Consider the following 22734-nt stretch of genomic DNA (forward strand, 5'->3'; position numbering starts at 1 on the left):
TCGCCTATCTCTTGTAGACTGTGAGTCCTCTCGGGCTGGGTCCTCTTGTTTCCTGTACTTGTCTGTGCCTATGCCCCTTTTCACATGTAAAGCGCCATGCGATAAATGGTGCTATAATAATATATAATAACAACTGTCATCTGTTATCTCCATAATGGGAAAGTCTTCACTGAATACAGATTGTACCTCAGAATTTTAAATTTTCATAATGACTGATGCTGACAGAGAAAGAAGCAAATTTGTCTAAGATATATTACAAAGTTGCTTATTTTCATGTGTGCTATTGATTTCTGAAATAAAGTGTGTATGATTTTTTTACTCAAATAGACTAACTAACAAGCACCAACTGAAGTCAGTTGCAGTAATGCCCTTGCAAATTATCACAAAGGAGGAAACTCAGTATTTGGTGACATCCATGGCTTCCAGACTTCAGGCAGTCATTAGTTGCAAAGGATTCTCTACAAAGTATTAAAACGCCACTCCAGCGTTTTGTTTTTTTTCCCAGAGCTGGAGTGGCGCTTCAGTCATATACTCCCCTTCCAGCTGCTTCACCTTTTGCCAATGTCCCGGTTACGTGGCACCGTCTTGTGACGCGTAACGTCAGAACTTGCATCACAGGCTACCAATACATCTATATGGGAACTAGAATGAGGCTCTCATAGACTTTTGAGTTGTGACCTCTGGCATGCGCTATGAAATACCTGGAGCTGCCGCGCGGGGTCACAAATCACAGGAGACACTGGAGTGGGGCTGGAAATAGATGAAGCCACTAGAAGGTGAGTATAAGACAGGAGGCAGGGGACTTGGATTTGCAGCACCACTCCAGCTGTGAAATAAGAAAAAACAAAAAAAAAAACGCTGGAGTGGTGCTTTGAAAATGAACATGAACATAAACCTGAAAGTCTACACTTCAATTGCATCTCAGCTGTTTCATTTTAAATAAAATATTAACAGCCAAATCATAAAGATTTGATCACTGTCCAAATATTTCAGGATTTAAATATGTGGGGTCCAGTACTTGGCTGGAATAAAACTACATTTTCAAAGTAATAGTATTTTATTCAACATGATGACTTATCAACTCTATACATTTAAAGGGAATCTGTCAGGTGATTTTGTAGTACAATACTAATGTTCTCTTTAAATAGGGCTTAAGGAGACCTTTCAGGATCAGTAAGTTTTTATTGTGCTACCTCTATCCTGTTATCTTGCTGTAAGTCCTTAGCATTCAGTATCTCTTGCAGTCATATGTATGTAAATACAGTTTGCACATGCAGTGCTCTCCCCACCGTCCTCCCACTGCATTCACTGTCACTACTGAGAGCTGGGAGGGAGTATGGCTGGGAGCAGCAGTGCAAATTCAGTTCAGAATTACTTTCACTGATGCCAGCACTGAGAGATGGGAGGGGGAGCAGGGCATATGCAGTTATATACACTTGACTAGTTACTAGCCACACTGAATTCTCCTGAGCTTACAACAAGATAACTGGATAACATATAGCAATAAAACTTAATGATCCTGAAAGGTCTCATTAAGCCCTAGTTAAAGATAACATTAGTATTGTACTACAAAATCACCTGACAGATTCCCTTTTGATGCCTTGATCACAACTCATTTCTAATCCTTTAGAAAAAAATGGATTACAGTATACTGTTCTGTATTTATATTAATATTTTGTCCTTTCAATTATTTATTTATTTTTTTGAGTTCTGGAAGACAATCCGATGGGGCCAAACCAATAAGATATAGGGAATGATGGGCAATTTCAGTTTTTGCATGGCAATATGAGATTTGTGGGCAGACGCATTATCCTGCAAAAAAAAGTTAAACATTTTGCCTGACATGCATATCTTCACTTGACTAAAGGTAATCTGTCACCAGGCTTTTGCAGTGTAAAGGCCACGTCTCACTAAGCAACATCGCTAGCAACATCGCTGCTGAGGCACGACTTTTGTGACGTAACAGCGATGTTGCTAGCGATGTTGTTGTGTGTGACATCCAGCAACAACCCGGCCCCTGCTGTGAGGTCGCTGGTTGTTGCTGAATGTTCTGGACCATTTTTTAGTTGTTGCTCTCCCGCTGTGAAGTGCACATCGCTGTGTGTGACAGCGACCGAGCAACAATTGAATGTGCAGTGAGCAGGGAGCCGGCTTCTGCGGACGCTGGTAACCAATGTAAATATCGGGTAACCAAGAAGCCCTTTCCTTGGTTACCCGATATTTACCTTCGTTACCAGCGTCCGCCGCTCTCACGCTGCCAGTGCCGGCTCCCTGCTCCCTGCACACATAGCCAGACTACACATCGAGTAATTAACCCAATGTGTACTCTGGCTAGGAGTGCAGGGAGCCAGCGCTAAGCGGTGTACGCTGGTAACCAAGGTAACTATCGGGTTGGTTACCCGATATTTACCTTAGTTACCAAGCGCAGCATCGCTTCCACGCGTCGCTGCTGGCTGGGGGCTGGTCACTGGTGAGATCTGCCTGTGTGACAGCTCACCAGCAACCCGTGTAGCGACGCTACAGCGATCCCTGCCAGGTCAGGTTGCTGGTGGGATCGCTGGAGCGTCGCTTAGTGTTGACGGTACCTTAAGCTGAGGGAGTTAAACACAAACAACTCATACTATTTATTGTTCTGTGATTAACATTGGTGTGACTCCTCCTTATGCAGAGCAGACGGGCCCACCCCTGCTGTGATTGACACCTCACATTCTATGCACAGTCTGTATTGAGAGCCTGGTGTTGGCTGAGACAGCTCCCAGCTCTACTAAACTCAATTCTGAGATAAAGTTAGTATGGCTACACCTTGTAATCTAAGTTAAACATGGTTAGTTTTAAAATCTCTTTGCCTACATTATGCTGCTCTCAGATGAACAACCAAAAACCTGGTGACAAATTCACTTTAACTTTTCTTAACAGGAATCTGTCACCAGGTTTTTGCTCCTCATCTGAGAGCAGCATAATGTATAGAGAGAGACCCTGATTCCAGTGATGTCACTTACTGAGCTGTTTGCTGTTATTTTAATAAACTCCTTGTTTTTTTCTGCTGCAGATCTATCTACAGAGCTCATGAATATGCTGGACTACCTGGCAAAGTTCAGAGTAGAGCTGGGCTCAACTGCGGGTATGAGGGAGGTGCTTAAAGGGAAAATAGTTACAATAGTTAAATTAATCCCAAGCACACAATCAATTGCAACAGGGTAATGCAAAAAGTGATTTTTATTATAAGCAGAAAGAGAATGCCACTACCGAAAAAAGCAAAGACAGAGTCAAGCCAACGTTTCGGCCTTCACAAGGCCTTTATCAAGGACTTGCCTGTAAAGAAATAATAAAGATTATATACACACCAATGAGTGAACATAATGTACATATTTACATATTTACAAAGAGTATATATACAGACATACGTGTATCAAGAAGTGACGGGTATAGACGGATTAGACGTCAAATGGGTAAACCACAAGTAGGGCGTTCTGCTCTCAAAGCACAACTTGCTGGATGGAGAGAGGGATACAACAACAATAAGCACCATGAGAAGAATGGCAAGCAGAACGTACAGTAACGGCAAGTACGCGCTGGTACATAGCTCGATCAAATGGTGATGCCAGCAGGCAGTGAAATCATAAGATGAATACAATCCGTTCAGAACCATCGGAGATGGGTGACATAGTAGACAATGCAGGACATACTGTATTAGCAATACAGATATACGTGTAGCACTTATTACTGGACGGGCAGAACCAGGAGGAGGCAGTGGATTAAACAGTACACTTGCTATGTTAGTGGTCAGGCGCCTAAGAGTAACGCTAAATGTAGCATGTATAAACAATGCTAGCCATTGTCTGTAGATAACCAGTATACAGTATAACAGCGCAGTAGACAGTATGAGGTTAAAAAACCTACCCAGAGTCAAGGAGGCATGAAAGGTGAGTGGGTGGATGGAGGAAGTGCCTATGGAAAGACAGGATACATTAGTATACATAGCCATACATGTGGAAACCAGGCAGGTAGAGGTGCGCATTATAGATAGTGTATTTACCTTACAGGGCACAAGGGCAGGGGGACAGGGTCCCAGGGGTGCAAGCAGCAGGCGTGTGGCAGTGGGGGTCTGTGCAACGGCAGCTATTTGTAGCCAGGGCATTACTTCCTGGTGTGAGTCATGGGGGCAGGAGCGCAGGTGCCCGTGACGTCAGTGATGACGTGGGCTTACTACTGCGCATGCGTCCGGCGTCAGTGGAGAGCAGGAGAGGTGCTGTTTGCAAGCACCTTAGTGCGCATGCGTGCAGGACGTCACGCTTGTGTGCGTCGCGTCACAGGGGGGGCGGGGTAAGGGGAGTAACAGGCTGTGAACGGGGGTATGGGTGTTTATGATGTCACATAGGGGGCCGGATGTGATAGAGAGGTTAAAGTACCTGTATGTGGTTATTGTGCTGGTATGTACCGGCTCATAAGAATCATGGAACCAGGATATGTGTAGTGGGGAAGCACATTATGAATGACTGTGTATATAATGTATGTGTGGTCTATGGGTGTGGAGTCAGTATATAGGATGTAAAAGGGAAGGTTATATATGACTATAAAGGGGGACTGGAAACATAAATGGGACGAGTATACAGCTATATATTGCTAATATGAGGCTGTTAGTGTATAGCTGATATAGATTGGCGAATACCGCTGGTATATAGCTGGAATGGACAATAAGCTGGGATGTGGCTGATATGTGGTGCTGATATATGAATGGAATAGGCAAAAAGTACTGTGGTAGAAGTGTATATATGTGGGATAATACAGAGAGGGTTGAAAGGAATGTAATGGTTTACTTGGGTGTAAAGGAGAGAAGTAGTATATGTATGATAATGTTGTGTGTTGGAGGGGAGGGGGAAGGGGGGGGGGGAAGAAATTATTGGAAAGGGAGGGAATGGTGATAGGGTAAGGATGCTACCTGGTGAAGAGGAGGTGCCAGTTGTGGAGAGGGTGCATGGGTGGGATCCGATCGGTGGAGCAGGTGATCAGTATCTCTAAAAGAAAAAAGAGAAAGGTTAAGAAAACGGTTATGTAAGCATCAAATAAATACATAAAACATAATGCATGGCAATGGTCTACTCAGGTACACAGGCAGGGTTAATAATTCGTTTCATACTCTCTATTCATACCCCACGGCTCAAGGGTTTGTAAGGTATGTATCCAGTATGCCTCACGGTCCCGGAGAATTTGTACCCTATTGCCACCCCTTCTGGGTAGTGGGACATGTTCTAATATCTGAAACCTTAATTGGGAGACTGAGTGACCTCTGGCCGCAAAGTGAGCCGGAATGGGGAGTACAGTCAGGCCACACCTTATAGTCGATTTATGTTTACTAATGCGGTCTCGGATATGTTGGGTAGTTTCTCCAACATATCCGAGACCGCAGGGACATTTGATTAGGTAAACGACAAAATTCGTGTCACATGTGTAGAAACCTCGGATGGGATATCGTTTACCGGTTCTGGGGTGTGTAACAAACTCCCCTCTGGTGACGTTAGAGCACTGTACACAATGGAGGCACGGGAATGTGCCCTTACGTGGCGTGGCCAAAAAGCTCTGTCTGTCCCGGTTTAGGGATGAACCTATGTCAGCCCGGACCAAAGTGTCTCTGATGTTGCGAGGACGTTTATGACAGATCAAAGGTGGAGATTGAAATTCCTCAATGTCCGGGTATGCGCTGCCGAGAATAGGCCAATGTTTTTTAATAACCTGGCTGAATGAAGGGGAGAAAGGGTGATACGTATTCACAAATGGTATGCGTTGTTTTTTGTTGGGTTCTGGGCTGTGTCTGGGGGAGGTATTGGATGCAATATGGTGTGGATAGTCCCTGGCTTGAAATTTACTGCTCATTTCTTGATGTCTAAGTGTGCGCGTTGTGGGATTGGAGACGATCCTTTCAACTCTACAATGTTGGGAGATGGGCAGAGAATTCTTGGTATGTTTCGGGTGACAACTACTGTAGAGAAGAAGACTGTTTTTATCTGTGGGTTTTGAGTATATGTCGGTGGCTAGTTTACTGTTGGGGTCCCGGATGACAAGGGTGTCAAGGAAGTTGATGGAATCGTGATCGTAGTGGAGGGTAAAAGAGATATTGGGAGAGATGGTATTGATGTCATTGAAGAAACTAGTGAGTGTTTCTTCACCACCGGTCCAGATGAAGAATATGTCATCTATATAGCGTTTCCAAATGGGGATGTTGATGGGAAAGGAGGGATGTGGATAAACAAAATCTTCCTCAAATTTAGCCATATATATGTTTGCATATGGAGGTGCAACGTTCGAACCCATTGCGGTCCCTTTCCGCTGCATGTAGAACGTATCTTCAAATAGGAAGAAGTTATTTTCCAAGACCACCCTGAGGGTGTCCAGGCAAAATCGCTTTTTCAGATGGTCGAAGTCGGTATGTGTATTGAGAAACCACTCAATCGCCAGGAGACCTCCTTGATGGTCGATGCTGGTGTACAAGCTGGTCACATCCATGGTGACCAGGAGATCGTTATTGGTGATTCGGTTGATACTGGATATGGTTTCCAGAAAGTGAGTGGTGTCCTTGAGGTAAGAGGGGATTTTCGGGATAAGCGGTGTGAGTATTTTTTCCAGGGTACGGGCAAGTGAAGACAAAATGGAATCAGTGGAGGCGACGATTGGACGGCCGGGGGGGGAGGTGATATTTTTATGTATTTTGGGGAGAGTGTAAAATACGGGTGTGATGGGATGGTTGTTGATGAGGAAACTGGAGAGTTTGCTATCAATCGTGGCGTTGCTGGTGTAGAGGTCGACCAAATTTTTGATGGTAGAGCGGATGGTTGCAGTGGGGTCCCGTGGAATAGGGGTATAGGTTGTGAGGTCACTGAGTTGGCTCTTAATTTCAGATACGTAATAAGATTTATCAAGGACCACGATGGCACCCCCTTTGTCGGCAGGTTTTATAACCAGCTGAGGATTGTTTTTAAGTGCGAGGAGGGCCTTAGATTCCTCATTTGTCATGTTATGACGGAGGTGTAGCTGTCCATGTCCTATGTTGGTTTTAATCTTATCAATGTCACGTGTGACTAGTGATATGTACGTCTCTACTGGATGGTAGCGCCTGGGTGGTTGAAAGGTGCTTGGATTGGAGAGGCCTAATTCACGTAATGACAGAGAGGTTGTCGGACAAGAGTCTGATATGGGAACTGCGGGGTTGGAGCCTGGAGCATCATGAGGGGTGGCAAAATGGGCCTTTAGCCGAAGATTCCTGAAGAATCTATTCAGTTCTTGCTCCAGGGTGAAGGTGTTGAGTGGGGGCGTGGGGCAAAAGCTGAGCCCCTTTTGTAGGACCCGGGTTTCTGTGGGTGTAAGGGTGAGCGAGGAGATATTATACACGATATTCTCCCTACCTGGGACCGTGTGTTGATCCTGTGCGGGGGAGCCCTGTTTCTTGCCCCTCCTGGTTTGCCTCTTGTCTGGGGACCGGTACCTAAAAAAGAAGAAGGGTTGGGACCGGAGAAACTCTGGTCGCTGTCCGAGCTGTACGTGCTTGCGTAATTCCCTCGATAGGAGGGCCTTCGTTCCGATGGAAATAAGGAGGTGCGCCATTTGTAAACTCGATTTCTCAAGTAGTCGTCTTGATCTCGAATAAATTTCGAACGTTTTCGGGTTTGTAGAGTCTGTTGGAACTCCGTGATGGACTCTTGGTTCTTAGTTTTCAGGGAGGAGAAGTCGGCAGCAGGGAGAGTCTGGGACAGCTGTTCCTCGATGGTCTTAATGCTAGCATCAACAGTGGCAATCTCTTTCTGCAGGTAATCAAGTGTCAATATGATAATATCGAGAGAACACTTATTGAGGATACCCTCGAATTGATCGCAGTATGCGGGATTATCAGCAAAGAGAGTTGGCCTTAGAGGGACTCTAAGTCCTCTGGGGATGCGTTGAGCCCAGTGATACTCCGCGAGGGTCACTGCGTGGAGTTCAAGCGACGTGTGTCGCTTCAACTCTTTGAGATAATCCCTGGTGCGGAGCTCCTCCGTGGGTACAGTGAGAAAACGATTAGTTGCGGATATCCCAGCCAGGACAGTCGCCGCTTGATCGTTACTGTACGAAAGTGTTGGGAGAGACATTAAGGGTGCTGTGCAGGAGCACCAGCATAAAATAGTAGGCTGAGTTCAGAGTAGAGCTGGGCTCAACTGCGGGTATGAGAGTTAACTATTGTAACTATTTTCCCTTTAAGCACCTCCCTCATACCCGCAGTTGAGCCCAGCTCTACTCTGAACTCAGCCTACTATTTTATGCTGGTGCTCCTGCACAGCACCCTTAATGTCTCTCCCAACACTTTCGTACAGTAACGATCAAGCGGCGACTGTCCTGGCTGGGATATCCGCAACTAATCGTTTTCTCACTGTACCCACGGAGGAGCTCCGCACCAGGGATTATCTCAAAGAGTTGAAGCGACACACGTCGCTTGAACTCCACGCAGTGACCCTCGCGGAGTATCACTGGGCTCAACGCATCCCCAGAGGACTTAGAGTCCCTCTAAGGCCAACTCTCTTTGCTGATAATCCCGCATACTGCGATCAATTCGAGGGTATCCTCAATAAGTGTTCTCTCGATATTATCATATTGACACTTGATTACCTGCAGAAAGAGATTGCCACTGTTGATGCTAGCATTAAGACCATCGAGGAACAGCTGTCCCAGACTCTCCCTGCTGCCGACTTCTCCTCCCTGAAAACTAAGAACCAAGAGTCCATCACGGAGTTCCAACAGACTCTACAAACCCGAAAACGTTCGAAATTTATTCGAGATCAAGACGACTACTTGAGAAATCGAGTTTACAAATGGCGCACCTCCTTATTTCCATCGGAACGAAGGCCCTCCTATCGAGGGAATTACGCAAGCACGTACAGCTCGGACAGCGACCAGAGTTTCTCCGGTCCCAACCCTTCTTCTTTTTTAGGTACCGGTCCCCAGACAAGAGGCAAACCAGGAGGGGCAAGAAACAGGGCTCCCCCGCACAGGATCAACACACGGTCCCAGGTAGGGAGAATATCGTGTATAATATCTCCTCGCTCACCCTTACACCCACAGAAACCCGGGTCCTACAAAAGGGGCTCAGCTTTTGCCCCACGCCCCCACTCAACACCTTCACCCTGGAGCAAGAACTGAATAGATTATTCAGGAATCTTCGGCTAAAGGCCCATTTTGCCACCCCTCATGATGCTCCAGGCTCCAACCCCGCAGTTCCCATATCAGACTCTTGTCCGACAACCTCTCTGTCATTACGTGAATTAGGCCTCTCCAATCCAAGCACCTTTCAACCACCCAGGCGCTACCATCCAGTAGAGACGTACATATCACTAGTCACACGTGACATTGATAAGATTAAAACCAACATAGGACATGGACAGCTACACCTCCGTCATAACATGACAAATGAGGAATCTAAGGCCCTCCTCGCACTTAAAAACAATCCTCAGCTGGTTATAAAACCTGCCGACAAAGGGGGTGCCATCGTGGTCCTTGATAAATCTTATTACGTATCTGAAATTAAGAGCCAACTCAGTGACCTCACAACCTATACCCCTATTCCACGGGACCCCACTGCAACCATCCGCTCTACCATCAAAAATTTGGTCGACCTCTACACCAGCAACGCCACGATTGATAGCAAACTCTCCAGTTTCCTCATCAACAACCATCCCATCACACCCGTATTTTACACTCTCCCCAAAATACATAAAAATATCACCTCCCCCCCCCCGGCCGTCCAATCGTCGCCTCCACTGATTCCATTTTGTCTCCACTTGCCCGTACCCTGGAAAAAATACTCACACCGCTTATCCCGAAAATCCCCTCTTACCTCAAGGACACCACTCACTTTCTGGAAACCATATCCAGTATCAACCGAATCACCAATAACGATCTCCTGGTCACCATGGATGTGACCAGCTTGTACACCAGCATCGACCATCAAGGAGGTCTCCTGGCGATTGAGTGGTTTCTCAATACACATACCGACTTCGACCATCTGAAAAAGCGATTTTGCCTGGACACCCTCAGGGTGGTCTTGGAAAATAACTTCTTCCTATTTGAAGATACGTTCTACATGCAGCGGAAAGGGACCGCAATGGGTTCGAACGTTGCACCTCCATATGCAAACATATATATGGCTAAATTTGAGGAAGATTTTGTTTATCCACATCCCTCCTTTCCCATCAACATCCCCATTTGGAAACGCTATATAGATGACATATTCTTCATCTGGACCGGTGGTGAAGAAACACTCACTAGTTTCTTCAATGACATCAATACCATCTCTCCCAATATCTCTTTTACCCTCCACTACGATCACGATTCCATCAACTTCCTTGACACCCTTGTCATCCGGGACCCCAACAGTAAACTAGCCACCGACATATACTCAAAACCCACAGATAAAAACAGTCTTCTTCTCTACAGTAGTTGTCACCCGAAACATACCAAGAATTCTCTGCCCATCTCCCAACATTGTAGAGTTGAAAGGATCGTCTCCAATCCCACAACGCGCACACTTAGACATCAAGAAATGAGCAGTAAATTTCAAGCCAGGGACTATCCACACCATATTGCATCCAATACCTCCCCCAGACACAGCCCAGAACCCAACAAAAAACAACGCATACCATTTGTGAATACGTATCACCCTTTCTCCCCTTCATTCAGCCAGGTTATTAAAAAACATTGGCCTATTCTCGGCAGCGCATACCAGGACATTGAGGAATTTCAATCTCCACCTTTGATCTGTCATAAACGTCCTCGCAACATCAGAGACACTTTGGTCCGGGCTGACATAGGTTCATCCCTAAACCGGGACAGACAGAGCTTTTTGGCCACGCCACGTAAGGGCACATTCCCGTGCCTCCATTGTGTACAGTGCTCTAACGTCACCAGAGGGGAGTTTGTTACACACCCCAGAACCGGTAAACGATATCCCATCCGAGGTTTCTACACATGTGACACGAATTTTGTCGTTTACCTAATCAAATGTCCCTGCGGTCTCTGATATGTTGGAGAAACTACCCAACATATCCGAGACCGCATTAGTAAACATAAATCGACTATAAGGTGTGGCCTGACTGTACTCCCCATTCCGGCTCACTTTGCGGCCAGAGGTCACTCAGTCTCCCAATTAAGGTTTCAGATATTAGAACATGTCCCACTACCCAGAAGGGGTGGCAATAGGGTACAAATTCTCCGGGACCGTGAGGCATACTGGATACATACCTTACAAACCCTTGAGCCGTGGGGTATGAATAGAGAGTATGAAACGAATTATTAACCCTGCCTGTGTACCTGAGTAGACCATTGCCATGCATTATGTTTTATGTATTTATTTGATGCTTACATAACCGTTTTCTTAACCTTTCTCTTTTTTCTTTTAGAGATACTGATCACCTGCTCCACCGATCGGATCCCACCCATGCACCCTCTCCACAACTGGCACCTCCTCTTCACCAGGTAGCATCCTTACCCTATCACCATTCCCTCCCTTTCCAATAATTTCTTCCCCCCCCCCCCCTTCCCCCTCCCCTCCAACACACAACATTATCATACATATACTACTTCTCTCCTTTACACCCAAGTAAACCATTACATTCCTTTCAACCCTCTCTGTATTATCCCACATATATACACTTCTACCACAGTACTTTTTGCCTATTCCATTCATATATCAGCACCACATATCAGCCACATCCCAGCTTATTGTCCATTCCAGCTATATACCAGCGGTATTCGCCAATCTATATCAGCTATAATCTAACAGCCTCATATTAGCAATATATAGCTGTATACTCGTCCCATTTATGTTTCCAGTCCCCCTTTATAGTCATATATAACCTTCCCTTTTACATCCTATATACTGACTCCACACCCATAGACCACACATACATTATATACACAGTCATTCATAATGTGCTTCCCCACTACACATATCCTGGTTCCATGATTCTTATGAGCCGGTACATACCAGCACAATAACCACATACAGGTACTTTAACCTCTCTATCACATCCGGCCCCCTATGTGACATCATAAACACCCATACCCCCGTTCACAGCCTGTTACTCCCCTTACCCCGCCCCCCCTGTGACGCGACGCACACAAGCGTGACGTCCTGCACGCATGCGCACTAAGGTGCTTGCAAACAGCACCTCTCCTGCTCTCCACTGACGCCGGACGCATGCGCAGTAGTAAGCCCACGTCATCACTGACGTCACGGGCACCTGCGCTCCTGCCCCCATGACTCACACCAGGAAGTAATGCCCTGGCTACAAATAGCTGCCGTTGCACAGACCCCCACTGCCACACGCCTGCTGCTTGCACCCCTGGGACCCTGTCCCCCTGCCCTTGTGCCCTGTAAGGTAAATACACTATCTATAATGCGCACCTCTACCTGCCTGGTTTCCACATGTATGGCTATGTATACTAATGTATCCTGTCTTTCCATAGGCACTTCCTCCATCCACCCACTCACCTTTCATGCCTCCTTGACTCTGGGTAGGTTTTTTAACCTCATACTGTCTACTGCGCTGTTATACTGTATACTGCTTATCTACAGACAATGGCTAGCATTGTTTATACATGCTACATTTAGCGTTACTCTTAGGCGCCTGACCACTAACATAGCAAGTGTACTGTTTAATCCACTGCCTCCTCCTGGTTCTGCCCGTCCAGTAATAAGTGCTACACGTATATCTGTATTGCTAATACAGTATGTCCTGCATTGTCTACTATGTCACCCATCTCCGATGGTTCTGAACGGATTGTATTCATCTTATGATTTCACTGCCTGCTGGCATCACCATTTGATCGAGCTATGTACCAGCGCGTACTTGCCGTTACTGTACGTTCTGCTTGCCATTCTTCTCATGGTGCTTATTGTTGTTGTATCCCTCTCTCCATCCAGCAAGTTGTGCTTTGAGAGCAGAACGCCCTACCTGTGGTTTACCCATTTGACGTCTAATCCGTCTATACCCGTCACTTCTTGATACACGTATGTCTGTATATATACTCTTTGTAAATATGTAAATATGTACATTATGTTCACTCATTGGTGTGTATATAATCTTTATTATTTCTTTACAGGCAAGTCCTTGATAAAGGCCTTGTGAAGGCCGAAACGTTGGCTTGACTCTGTCTTTGCTTTCTTCGGACTACCTGGCAACACACCAAGTAGTTATCTAATGATAATCTCCTGCTGATTAAACAGTGATTTTACCCAAACTACACTAAGCAGCCCAGTAAGTGACACATCACTGAAATCAGAATCTCTGCCCCTACATTAACAGATTAAGTGGCAATACCTGGTGACAGATTCCCTTTAATTAGAGCAGCATAATATGAAGCAAGAGCCCGATTCTAGGAATGTGTCACTTATTTTGCGATGTGCTGTAGTTTCAATACAATCAGTGTTTTATCAGCAGGACATTCACTTCTAGACTAAGGCGGGCTTTGCACACTACGACATCGCAGGTGCGATGTCGGTGGGGTCAAATTGAAAATGACATACTTCCGGCATCGCATGCGACATCGTAGTGTGTAAAGGTTTGATGATACAATTAACGAGCGCAAAAGCGTCGTAATCGTATCATCGGTGCAGCGTCGGCGTAATCCATAATTACGCTGACGCGATGGTCCGATGTTGTTCCTCGCTACTGCGGCAGCACACATCGCTGTGTGTGAAGTCGCAGGAGCGAGGAACATCTCCTACCGGCGTCACCGCGGCTTCTGTAAGATATGCGGAAGGAAGGAGGTGGGCGGGATGTTTACATCCCGCTCATCTCCGCTCCTATTGGCCGCCTGCCGTGTGACGTCTGACGCCGCACGACCCACCCCCTTAATAAGGAGGCGGGTCGCCGGCCAGAGCGACGATCGCAGGACAGGTGAGTCCATGTGAAGCTGCCGTAGCGATAATGTTCGCTACAGCAGCTATCACAAGGATATCGCAGCTGCGACGGGGGCGGGGACTATCGCGCTCGGCATCGCAGCATCGGCTTGCGATGTCGCAGCGTGCAAAGTACCCCTAAATCTCACGTGCAGACCAGTTCAGCTACTGTGTAACCCCTCACCCACCACTGATTAGCAGCTTGCTGACAATGTGTACGCAGGCTGCTGTCAATCAGTGGTGTGGGTGGGGTTACATGGGGCATTCTGACCACTGCTATTTCTAGAAAACAGATTCTATCCAAACTACACAAAGCAGTCCAGTAATTCATACATCTCTAGAATTGTACCCTCTGCCCCATACCATGCATCTCTGATATTACATAGTAAAAACCTGCTGACAGATTCCGTTTAATCACAATTTCAAAATGACATAACCTTTTTTTGCTAAAACTTGGCACTTGTTAATACTTTTTTTCCATAGCAACGGGATTCATTTTTGTCTCCTACGAACATTCAAAGACCACTATTTATCAGTACTTGCTCGTATATTTGCCATACATGTGCTGCTTTGTTTTTTTTTATTTATTTTTTGCGGGATGGCTTTGTATGAAGTCTGAATGACTATTTTTGCATTTGTCTGGCCAATTACAGCTTTTTGTGTTTTAATATTTACTTTTTAGCTTTTATAAGTGAGTTGTATATAACTATATGTGCCACTTTACAGTCTATTTCATCATCCTGAAACAGTGTAGTAAAGGTGTAACTGTGATACCTTCCATTTCTGGACTGGGATGTAACTTTCGTTATCTCGCAGTGGCTGCGGCCAGTTGTCTTACAGCCTCACACAAGGCTTTGTGATGGAGTGTGGGAAAATACCTGATCTTGTGACATAGAAAAAAAAATTCTTTGTAAAGACTGATGAAATAGGATTAAAAAAAAGAGAATAGTATTAAGGGAGTAATTGCTGGGATTTTTGTGTGTAATTTTAGTTTCAAAGAGCCTTAAAATGTAATTAGATTTTGGGTATTCATGCTTCTCTCCGATGGACCACTTGACTGATGCATCTAATCTGTAATATAACTTGTCTTTTACAGAAGTGGACATGAAAATCACTTATAATCACGATGGATCTTATGATGTACAGGTAACTACAGAAATGTAGAAGAAAATGTACTAAGAAATAGTCTATTTCCAGAGGAAATGTTAAGCAAATAGGTTATGTAACGTCTCTCTTCCATCTGAGTATGGTGATCGTCATATTAGTTACAATAGGAAAAAAAATATTTTCCTGTTCGACTGAGAGGAATAGAGGGATTGAGCGTCCAGTACACCAGTCTCTAAAGTTCTGCAACACTCGATGAATTGATGTAAAGAGAGAATATATAACTTATAGCATAAGACAAAAGGACAAAATATTACCTCTATATTCCAGCCAGGGAGAATAAATGTCAACATAAAAGCCAGAAAAGCAGTGTGTCATATCTGGAGAATACTAGCAGGTACCGCAGTGCCAGCTGCATGTGAGTGATGATGGAATGGACTGTTCCAATAGCCACAGGTTTCAATGTTTTCAAAATAAATTGTTGTTTTGCGGCCACCTGATCTGTCTCTGCTTGTTTGCGCCTCCATAGACTTCAATATAAGTAGTGAAGAAAACACTTTCTGTGTTTGTTTGTTTTTTTCTATAGTAAAAACACTGACAAAATGCTTAAAATAATGCCTGGGTGTCTTTTTAGCCATCTCTCTGACTTCTAATGTATTGAGCATCTTCCGAACGGAAAACGGGTTAAAGAATGTACATGTTACTTATTCTAAATGCTTTTTGTCTTTGAAATGCTTGAAGTCTCATACAAATAGTACCATTCTTTTGATTTTTAGCATACACTCCTCTTCTTCCAATGTGTTTTTTGGTTTTCGTTTTAGCAGACACTGCCTAAAATGGTAAAAAAAAATGCAGTTTTAACTTACCCGTAGGGGTACTTTGCACATTGCGACATCGCTACTGCGATATCGTCGGGATCAAATCGAAAGTGACGCACATCCGGCGCCAGTAACTACGTCGCAACATGTAAAGCCTAGATGCGCCGATAAACTATTGCAAAAGCGTCGTAAATCGGTGATCTGTGTAGCCTCGGACATTTCCATCATGTCGCACCAGTAGGAGATACGATGTTGTTCCTCGTTCCTGCGGCAGCACACATCGCTGTGTGTGAAGCCGCAGGAGCGAGGAACATCTCCTTACCTGCCTCCACCGCCAATGCGGAAGGATGGAGGTGGGCGGGATGTTTACGTCCCGCTCATCTCCGCACCTCCGCTTCTATTGGCCGCCTGCCGTGTGACGTCGCTGTGACGGCGCACGACCCGCCCCCTTAGGAAGGAGGCGGGTCGCCGGCCAGAGCGACGGCGCAGGGCAGGTAAGTGCGTGTGAAGCTGCCGTAGCGATAATGTTCGCTACGGCAGCTAACACAAGATATCGCATGTGCGACGGGGGCGGATACTATCGCGCTCGGCATTGCTATCATCGGCTAGTGATGTCGCAGTGTGCAAAGTACCCCTAAGCGAGTGGCAATCCTATATGTTTTGATCAAGACAGATTTGAGCACTTTTTCATGGTGACTGATAAGTTCAGGAAGCAGGGAAAATGAAGGAAGTGGCTCATAAGTGGAGAAAGAAGCTGACTTCTCTAATAAGCTATATTAGAAAGTGTTTGGTGTTTTTTTTATTCACTTGTATTGTTGATCCCTTTGCAAATTTTGATGAAAAGACAGTGACCATTTAAGATACAATATTATGCAGTATAGCCTTCATACTGATATTAATGCAAGATATTCTTGTGTTTGCATTACAGATTCATGACCGAGTCTTCAAGGTGTCTGGAGAACTTGTGAATGAGGCTGATGTGACTTATCTGAAGTGCTCAGTTGATGGGATATTTAGCAAATCCAAACTCATTATCATTGATCACAATATACATCTTTTCTCCATGGTAATAGCTGTTTTGTAGTCTAGTAAAATATTTGGAGTGTATCTAAACTGACAAGTTTGTTTATTTTTTTTTTTTAGATGAAGTCCTTAAGTGTCTTCCACTACTGGACAACCACTTCTTAATAACTTCACTTTGCATTATAAAATACAAATTCTGTATACTTGCCTGTTAGTCCGGTTCTGTTTCTCAGGGCTGTGTCCACTGGATGTCATGTGACTGTTACACCCAGTCAGCTACAGCCTTCACTATCCTGTCAGAGCGGACTGGCACTCTGATGGAATTGTAAAGGCAGATTGGCTGCAGCGGTCACATGACCACTGACATACACAATGTGTTGAATGGAAGAATGGTGCCAGTCTGGGAAGTAAATACTCAATAATTTTATTTTATACTGCACAGTGGAGCCATAAGTAAGAGGCTGTCCAGTAATGGAATACTGCAGAAGTCCTCAGCTCCTGCATGATCTGACGAACAATGATGTATGGGCTCCGGTAGAAGGTCCATGGGTCAATATATCACTGTGTGCTTGTTTATGGAGGAGCTCAACACTTCTGCTTGAGCAATCAGTGGGGGTCCAAGGGCAATAATCCCCAACAAGGTCCTACAAGTAAAAAGGACTTTTAATTTACTTTTTTTTTCCTCTATTACTACATTATCAATTGACGACTGTTGCTAATTACCATGACTCTTTGTTTCATCCTGCTAGAGAGACAGTTTGTTCTCAACAGAAAAAAAACAAAACTTTGTCATCTGCAAAAAAAAAAAAAAGTTTCCCGAGAATAAGACAGGGTCTTATATTTTTTGCTCCGAAAGATTTGCTAGGGTTTCTTTTCAGTGGATGTTCATATTTTCCCATGAGCAACAATCCACATTTATTCTTGAACAAAAAAAATCAATATTTATTCAAATATAATCATGTCATCACATTCTGGAACATCAACATTTTGTGTTAATCCTATTACTAGTTCAGATACACATTTTGTTACCTAATATGCTATGCTTTTTTTTTTTTTTAAATTCGTTTATTGAATAACAGAAATACACCAAGTACAGTAAAGGCGAATATAATATACATTTACAGAGTTGCAGCAGAGTTCAATGCTAATAAAGTGCATAATCCAAATACCTGGGGTGTCAAGACACCTAAACAAAATTCCAAGAACAAGAGAAACAAACCTAACGCGTATCGCTGTGACCGTTTCTACTTTAGGCACCAACCTGCAAGAAATTAACTCAGTAAAGTACCAGTTCTTAATATACTTAACATAATACATTCGAGAGTAAATAGCCCATAAAGCAATCACCTTGACGTTGATAATGTCAAGGGAGAAGAGTTCCACATTTCCCAAACTTTGTTATATTTTTCAGGGCAACCTCTATTCTGATACACCGTTCGCTCATAGGGAAGCATTGTGTTGACTAGTTCAATCCACACACGTATGGTTGGGGGCAGCTACCCATCCACCGCAGTGCAATAAGCTTCCTGGCCATAAAGAGGGACTCCTGCAGAAAAGGTTTTGTGGTGATGAGACCAAGTTCCCTCATCCAAGACTCCAAATAAACAGAGTAGTGGATTGAGAGGTATAGGGAAGGAGGCCAGAGAGGATAGGAGTGCAACAATCTCATGCCAAAAGGCAGCGATCTGATCTGCTATTCTCACAGGGCAGAACCAGTCCTATAGTGGTGGGAGCATACCGTATTTACAATAGTTTACATTTTTTGCTTAAATGTATTATTCTTTATGTACTAAGTTTATCCCTGAAAGAAAGCAGAGACCTCCTAAAAGAATCACGCTTACCAGACCTCAATTGGAGTAAGCAAGTGAATGGACTCTCACATACATATCTGCGTCTATGTCAGGTCCCTATCTGTTCTACAGCGGTTGTCTCTCCCTGGTGACTGGAAGCAGTATCACTTGCATGGAGAAATACTGGTACCTGATCTTTTGGTTTGTGAGAGCTGCAGTGCAGCTGGAACGGTTAGGGACCTGACAGCGACACAGATCTGTGTGAGAGCCCATACACCATCAGCACTTGCCAACTGTAATTGTTTGAGATCTGGTGAGTGCGATTTTTTTCTTCTTCTTTTTTTTTGGAGGAGGCGGTGCCTGATTTCTTTTCAGAATGTCTGCCTTCTTTTGAAGAGTCCTGCTGTATTCCTTAACTTTTTTAACTGCTTGGACACGTCTTTATGGAACTGCTACTAGGGCGTATATTTGGAGTAGGGCTTATATTTTAAGCATGCTCCAAAAAATCCCAGTAGGGCTTATTTTCAGAGTAGGCCTTCTTTTCGGGAAAACAGGGTATATATGTCAGGAATTGACAATTCATTGATTTCACTCTCTCCCCCATGGAATATGGTGCTTGAATTGATTAAAATGAGTGATTATAGAGCGCTGCCATGCTCTGTACTCATTAAGAACAGTTGGATGCTGGGATGGGAGCCACTCGAGTATAATGGAAGTCAATGGAGGACTTGAGCATTTTTCTGGGAAATCTTTCTGAAAAATGTTGTTTCCCATTGACTGCCATTATAATCGGTAAACGAGTCATGCCCATCCCAACATCCAACTGCTCATTACAAGTACCAAGAACCCGAGCATAGTAGCACTTGCTCATCACTAATTAAAATCTATTAATGAAATGGTAATACCACTTTGCAAGACTTATTGTTTCTGTATATATGATGAAATAAGAATAGAAAAATTCTTAGATTTCTTTGAGTACGTTTCTTACATAGTTGTTATAAGAGAATGGGTTAAGCTTTGTGTGCAAGTCAGCGCAATGCGCCAAGTCAAGTTTCAGAAACTTAACATGTACACAACACTTTTTCTCTTCTCCTTCAGGACTGTAGTGTGCAGCTGGGTATACCTGCCCCAAAATATCTATCAGAAGTGAGCACATCAGGGAGCCAAGGTGCGGCTGTAGCGCCAATGACTGGAACAATAGAGAAGGTAATGTCCCTTCCATAAAGTACTGAACAATGATCACTCTCATTGTGTGAAATGTGAAAATTGCAATGGCTCTGGCTATAGTGACACGTAGTCATCATGTTAATTATGATAGGGCTCTGTTCACACAGTCTTCGTACATTTCTTTGGCTTTCATGGCCCTCGTCATTGTTTTTCTTGTCAAATATACAAAAACCTTCCCTGTTGGCAATCTGATCCTCCTAAAATTCAGTGATATCCAATTGAAAACAGTTGCGGTAATGCCCCATTATTTTTTTTTAAATCAAATACATTTTTATTGCATTTTAAAACTTTCATAAACATAACATCAAATTGTGAGGGTAGTCCTCACACATACCCCCTCCCCTACCCCTCCCCCCACCCTCTTCCGGTCAACAGTCTCACCCCTCCACTCCCTACATCCCTCTTAATTCACATAATGACCTGCCCTCCTTATTTCTCAGCCACTGCGATCTTTCCTTTCCTACCTATAGTCTAAATATCCTATCTTTCAGTAGATCAAATTACGCTAATCCTGGAAAGTCCAGCCACTTGCTCCAGATCTTCTCATATTGAGTTCTCCTTCCCCTTTTAACATAAACATTTTTCTCCATGTAAATAATATAATTCACTTTTTCAACAAATTCCTTACGTGTCGGTGCTTTTTCAGATATCCAATACAAGGCAATTGGTTTCCTTGCTGCATACAACAATCGTGCCACTGCCAGTTTCTCTTGTTCATCCTCCCCCACTTCATCCACATAGCCCAGCACACACACCAGCGAGTTTCTGGGTAGGTCCACTTGCATCACTGATTGAATTAAATTTAACACTGTGATCCAGAACCCTTGTAAACACGGGCATTCCCACAACATGTGCATGATCCCTGCTTCTTCCACAGTACATTTTGGACACTTGGAATCTGTTCTCACTCCCACTTTCTTCATCCACACGGGGGTTCTATATACTCTGTATATAACATATAATTGCGATAGCCGTTTTGCCTCGCTCAGAGATATTTTGATTTCATATTGCAAAATAGACTCCCATTTCTCCTCCCCAATCTCTCCCAAATCTTCCACCCACCTTGCATATGCCCCAATTTGTTGCCTTCCAACCGACATGGACAGAAGTCCCCCGTAGACCATCGATATACATCCTACCGTCCCTCTCTGCGTCCCTAATATATTAATTACACAATCTGATTGTATAACAATTGGTGTTATTCTGTTCTGCGATTCAAATGCGTGACGTAGCTGCAGGTATTTATAAAACATACTATGTCCCAGTGGGAAGTCTTTTAGCAGTACTTCAAAAGTCTTAAATATGTTTCCATCCATCACTTGGGAGGGGTACCAGATACCAATACTCCTCCATTGCCCAAATTCTTTAAGGGATAAAAATTCCGGAATGTTGGGGTTGTCCCACATGGGGGTATATCTAGTGAACCCGGTTACCTGTCTCATCTGTTTGCTCTTACCCCATACTTTATCTATCAACTGTATAGTAGGATATAATGCAGAGTGTGGACGAAACTTTCCCGCCTCCAGACTTGCCAGCAGAGGACCTTTTCCGATCATATACTGTAATATTTTCCCCGCCGAGGTCTCCAAACCTGTCACACCACACCCCACCATGTGTTGGCTCTGGGCAGCTAAGTAATAGCACCAAGGATTAGGTAAAGCCAGTCCCCCTTCGTCTTTTGGTCTCTGTAAATATTCTAACCTCATCCGTGAGCGCTTCCTTCCCCAGATTAAGCCTCGGAAAATAGAATTTATTTTATAAAACCTATTTTGTGGTAGCCATACCTGGGCATGATGGAGGACATAGAGCAGTTGGGGCATTAGTATCATTTTAGCTAAGTTGACTCTCCCCACCACCGAAAGGTACAGTTTGGACCAGGCCAGAATCTTTTGTTTGAACTTAAGTAAAAGGGGGGTGAGATTAAGACGTTCATAGTCAGTCAGTTTATTGGATATCATAATTCCCAGATATTTAAACTCTGACACCACCTGAACCGGAGCACAAGTCACCACTACATTGCAAGGCGTTTCATCTAGTGGCATCAAAATCGATTTGTCCCAATTTATCGTGAGCCCTGATATCCTTCCAAAGTTAGATATGACCCTCATTATCGCCTCCAAGGAACTCCCTGCATCTGCCAGAAACAATAATAAATCGTCCGCATATAAGGCCACTTTCTCCTCCACACTCCCATATCGGTAACCCACTACACCAGAATCCCGCAGCATCACCGCCGCCAGTGGTTCGATAGCGATACCAAACAGGGGGGACAGTGGGCACCCATGCCTTGTGCCCCTATAGAGAGAAAATCTATCTGACATGCTGCCATTTGCCCTAATTCTTGCCGTAGGAGCAGAGTACAACAGCTGCACCCACCTAATATACACTTCCCCAAACCCCATTGATCGCATCGTAGCCCATAGGTACCCCCACTCTACGCTGTCAAAAGCTTTGGCCGCGTCTAGGGAGAGAATAACCCGCCTCCCCTTATTTTCCGCCGGTATCTGCATATTCAGGTACAGTCTCCTAAGGTTAGTTGCCGTGAATTTGTTGGGCATAAACCCTGCTTGATCTGGGTGTATTAGGGATGTAATGACTTTGGTGAGCCTATTTGCAAGCATCTTAGCCAGGAGCTTTACATCTATCGTCAATAGTGAAATCGGTCTGTAAGAGGCTGGCAAACCCGGGTCTTTGCCTTCTTTAGGGAGTACCACAATTATTGCCTCCTGCATAGACGGCATAAGCTCTCCTCTTTCCAGACATGAATTATATACATTAAGCAGCACCGGCAGTAAAACCTCCCTATGTTGCTTATATACTTCAGCCGGAAACCCATCTACCCCCGGCACCT

At 44.4% G+C, this 22734-nt stretch overlaps 1 protein-coding gene and 2 long non-coding RNA genes across 3 annotated transcripts in view; 2 read left to right on the forward strand and 1 right to left on the reverse strand.

Moving 5' to 3' along the window:
- The window catches only part of MCCC1 (methylcrotonyl-CoA carboxylase subunit 1), a 125240-nt gene that overhangs the window by 89107 nt on the left and 13399 nt on the right, over window positions 1–22734 (forward strand). The window contains exons 15-17 of the mRNA XM_075340568.1: window positions 15018–15067; window positions 16772–16909; window positions 19755–19862. Of these exons, the coding sequence (XP_075196683.1) occupies window positions 15018–15067; window positions 16772–16909; window positions 19755–19862 (296 nt within the window). The remainder of the gene's footprint in view (window positions 1–15017; window positions 15068–16771; window positions 16910–19754; window positions 19863–22734) is intronic.
- Window positions 3460–7505, reverse strand: LOC142295440 (uncharacterized). The gene is made up of 4 exons (XR_012751455.1): window positions 7398–7505; window positions 4940–5015; window positions 3901–3948; window positions 3460–3491 (listed from the first exon to the last, which is right to left on the reverse strand). It is a non-coding gene; the product is annotated as an uncharacterized LOC142295440 (long non-coding RNA).
- LOC142295441 (uncharacterized) lies at window positions 8923–13025 on the forward strand. Its single transcript, XR_012751456.1, has 4 exons — window positions 8923–9033; window positions 11418–11493; window positions 12487–12534; window positions 12944–13025. It is a non-coding gene; the product is annotated as an uncharacterized LOC142295441 (long non-coding RNA).

This window comes from Anomaloglossus baeobatrachus, chromosome 3, assembly GCF_048569485.1.
Source record: "Anomaloglossus baeobatrachus isolate aAnoBae1 chromosome 3, aAnoBae1.hap1, whole genome shotgun sequence".
In the NCBI taxonomy this organism is placed as follows: domain Eukaryota; kingdom Metazoa; phylum Chordata; class Amphibia; order Anura; family Aromobatidae; genus Anomaloglossus; species Anomaloglossus baeobatrachus.